The sequence below is a fragment of the Sorex araneus genome, chromosome 2 (genome assembly GCF_027595985.1).
Source record: "Sorex araneus isolate mSorAra2 chromosome 2, mSorAra2.pri, whole genome shotgun sequence".
Taxonomy (NCBI): domain Eukaryota; kingdom Metazoa; phylum Chordata; class Mammalia; order Eulipotyphla; family Soricidae; genus Sorex; species Sorex araneus.
In genome coordinates, this window is record NC_073303.1 from 142,759,158 (window position 1) to 142,763,096 (window position 3,939).

General features: G+C 40.0%; 1 protein-coding gene across 1 annotated transcript; it reads right to left on the reverse strand.

The window, feature by feature from the left end:
* Nucleotides 1-332: 332 nt before the first annotated feature.
* Nucleotides 333-626, reverse strand: LOC129401704 (mitochondrial inner membrane protease subunit 2-like). Its single transcript, XM_055124505.1, has one exon. The coding sequence runs from the start codon at nt 624-626 to the stop codon at nt 333-335; it is 294 nt and encodes a 97-aa protein (XP_054980480.1).
* Nucleotides 627-3,939: the final 3,313 nt, after the last annotated feature.

Below are 3,939 nucleotides of genomic sequence, written 5' to 3' on the forward strand. Positions count from 1 at the left end.
TTTAGGGCAGGCTCCAATTGTCCTTACAGGTGTTCCCATAGTTCACACCATATTTGAGCCCCATCAAATATGGTGCAGAAATTATGGAAAATGGATATTAATTGTCTTACGGTGTGTCCAGAAAGTGGCCTGGAGCATGGTGGTGGCTGGGTAGTGGAGGTAGTGAAGGATGGCCGATGAGGTATTTATCGGGTAGGGTGGGGTCATCTGGATTTGATTCCTGGGGCACCAGGGATTAGAGGAGGCAGACAGAGGATCTTGTTTCCAGGTCTCGTTGAGCCTGGAGTCCAAGGTCACAAAGTTCTGCTTTACCTGGTTCTGTACGGCTTCACTCATGCGTGAAGTTCAGGGCGAGTGTCTGGAACATGGCCTGGAGCATGGTGGTGGACCACTGATACAATGTCCCCATGTTGTACTTCAAAATTCCTCACTTTCCAGTGATTTAAAAGTACCACATCAGATGAATGGCTTCCTCCAAGATTCAGCAAAGTCTGTATGGAGGCTCCTTCCACTCTTGCCATGCAGGTGACCCTATCCAGGAAAGTCACTGCCACGGGACCAGCCACAAAGAACCCTTTACATAAGGTCTTGAAGTACTTTTTTCCCCAGCCTTGCGCCTGAGCCATGCCCTTTCTCCCATTCTTCCTCAGCGAGAAACGGGTAAGTGCTTATAGTGTACCTTGACCCAATTTGGCCAAAACCCCTCACCAGCATAATGCCAAGAGATTCAGCTTAAGAATTCATGTACTGGCTATTCCTTATATTTGAAAAATACTTCATAATATTAGGGAAAAAATTATCACTGCCATTTGTGTAGACTCTTCCCTAAGATATACTGTTATGGTATTTCCACTTATTGTTGAAATTGTTGAATGTTCACAGTAATACAGCAACTTGTTTAGTCCTTACAAAGTTTTATATATATACATATATATATATGTACATATATATATACATACACACACACACACACACACATATATATATATATATATATATATATATATATATATGGGCTGGAGCAATAGTATAGCAGGTAGGACGTTTGCCTTGCATGCGGCCAACCCGGGTTCAATTCCTTCATCCCTCTTGGAGAGCCCGACAAGCTACTGAGAGTATCCCGCCCACATGACAGAGCCTGGCAAGCTACCCATGGTGTATTCTATATGCCAAAAACAGTAACAACAAGTCTCACAATGGAGACATTACTGCTGCCTGCTGGAGCAAATTGATGAACAATGGAATGACAGTGCTGCAGTGCAGTGCAGTGTTCTCTGTGTGTGTGTGTGTGTGTGTGTGTGTGTGTGTGTATGTATATCCAATCCATCCTCAAGAATCACTAATTTATTTTTATTTTTATTCAGCAAGTTGTATAAAACTGAAATAGTTACATAACTTTTAAATCTTGATCTTAAAAACATGAAATTAATGCATGCACAAAGAGATTTTAATTTTTGTTCTTCACCCTGGATGTGTTCGGTATGTTCATAAATGACTCACATGTAAGTATTTACAATTTCAAATAGAGTTCTTCAGTGAATATATGCTTAATTATTCATTTGTCAGGAACAAATTATTAATAATTTAAGATAATAGACAAAGTCATATTATTTTTGCACATTCACTATGTGATATTTATTGGGAAAGAGTGGGAGAATAAAAAAGATATATTATTGAAATAATCTCTTCAAATTTTACCTAATTTCATTAGGACAACACAACCCTAAAACTATGTATGGCAGTATCATTAAAATAATGCTTTGCGTATATTGCTTTAAATTCAAAGTGAATAAAACTTCAATCTAACTTGTATATAGTTGTACTTTTATGCTGGCCAAGAGACAAACAGAAATGATTCTTCCCTGTCTGAGATTTCTAATTGCAAAAATATCTTGATAGGCTTATAACTGTATATTCAAGTTTTAGCAAACCCTTTACTCTAGTTTATATTCTGCTGGTCTCCTCCTTCTGCATTTTAAAATCAGAACAAAAGTCCAATCAAGGAAAGAAAATCCTTACAAACTGCTGTTCTAATACAGCTGCCTCCCACTTTTCTTGAACATAATGTTTATTAGCTTCTTGGTTTTATAGTGCATTGATAAGGAGTTCATAGAGATTAAAAATCCTCAGAAGTCTCGTCACCCACCAAAGCTAATTGTGCCGGCTTCGTAGGTGAAATGTGGAAATAAATGAAAAGTGGATGAAAGAAGTGGAACAGTGATAACTGTGTGATTTTCCTAGTGAAAAAAATTTATGAAAAAAATGGTATTTAATTCTTTCAATGTCTTAAGAATCCATCACTCAGACAGAACCCTTAACAGAAATCTAATTCTCCAGTTGCTGGACAAAGTTAATTAATTTGCAAATATATTTCATCTTCTAAGTGACAGCCTTGTCTACTCAAGGCGATGAGGAAATAGGAGGCTGAAACTGGAGCATGAAGTGCTGGCGGGCTCTCATGTCACGACTCTAACCCTGGAGAATCGAGGTGACACCAGCTTGTTATATTTCCTCCAAATGAGCTCCTTGCAAAAGAGAAATATTTTGATTAAGGTAGTGAGGGAGACACTAGCAAATTCCTCTGTGTGCTTCTTCTAATTGCTCAGCTGAATACTTAGATTTCTTCAAAGGGATGGTGCCTGCAGGGACCAGATCCTTCATCTTAGCTTTTGTCATCAGCCCTAAGGTAGGGTGAGGAGGTGTGTAGTTTTGTTTCCTGATGACTCTAGTCACTGTATTTTATGGTTTCATCTCCAGAGCCTTCATTATAAATTTACCCATTATGAGTGGAATCTTTCAAATTTTATTAGTGACTTGTGATGCAAACATTTCTAGTGTGAGATTCAGAAAAGTCCTAGGATTTTTGTTTATTAATCAATTAATTAATTGCTTTGTGGACTGGAGCGATAGCACAGTGGGTAAGGCATTTGCCTTGCATGTGGCCGACCTGGGTTTCATTCTTCTGTCCCTCTCGGAGAGCCCGACAAGCTACGGAGCGTATCCCGCCCGCAAGGCAGAGCCTGGCAAGTTACCTGTGTCATATACGTTATGCCAAAAACAGTAACAACAAGTCTCACAAGAGACGTTACTGGTGCCTGCTTGAGCAAATAGATGAACAAGGGGATGACAGTGCTACAGTGACAGCGCTACAGTGACTGTAGTGTAAAAAATTACAAAGACAAGTGCGAAGGAGGGGGTGATGATGTGTGTGTTGTGTTGTGTTGTTGTTTGAGGGCTCTGCTCTCCTCTCTCTCTCTCTCTCTCTCTCTCTCTCTCTCTCTCTCTCTCTCTCTCTCTCTCTCTCTCTCTCTCTCTCTCTCCACTTGCGTTTGGTGCTCTCAAGCCGCTGTGTATGGACTGGATCGGGATGACTCCTCCTTGTGCTCTGCTTCTGTGTGTGCCGCTGTGCTCTCTTCTGTCTGTCTCTCTATCTCTGTCTCTGTAGTCTCTCCTTTGTCTCTTCTGACCTCTCTCTGTCTGTTTCTGTGTCTTCTCCTTGCTTCTGTATCTTCTCTCTCCACTTATGTCTCTTCTCCTTGCTTCTGTTTTACTTCTGCCATGCTGTCTTGCCTCTGCCTTTCTGTCTTGCCTCTGTCTCCTCTCTCACTTAGTCTTTGTTTATATAAATCACATAGGATAGTGACACAAAGGTGGGTTGAACATTAACAAATCAACAAAGAAGGGTAAGACCATTTCTCCAGAAGATTAACAAAATCTCATCTAAGGAGATTACTCCAGATTACTAGGAGATCCGCTCAAGGGTGGAATCCAAAAAGAGGTGTGTCAATTCCTTCCTCAGTCAGTAATCCACTTAAATAGATATAGTAAATTTACTTCTAATATTTCTAGCAATGTCATTCTGTAGGAGCACAGGAAGAGATATATCAGACTTAAAGTTTGGTTCTTCCTGAGGACATTCACTATATATTACAGACCACA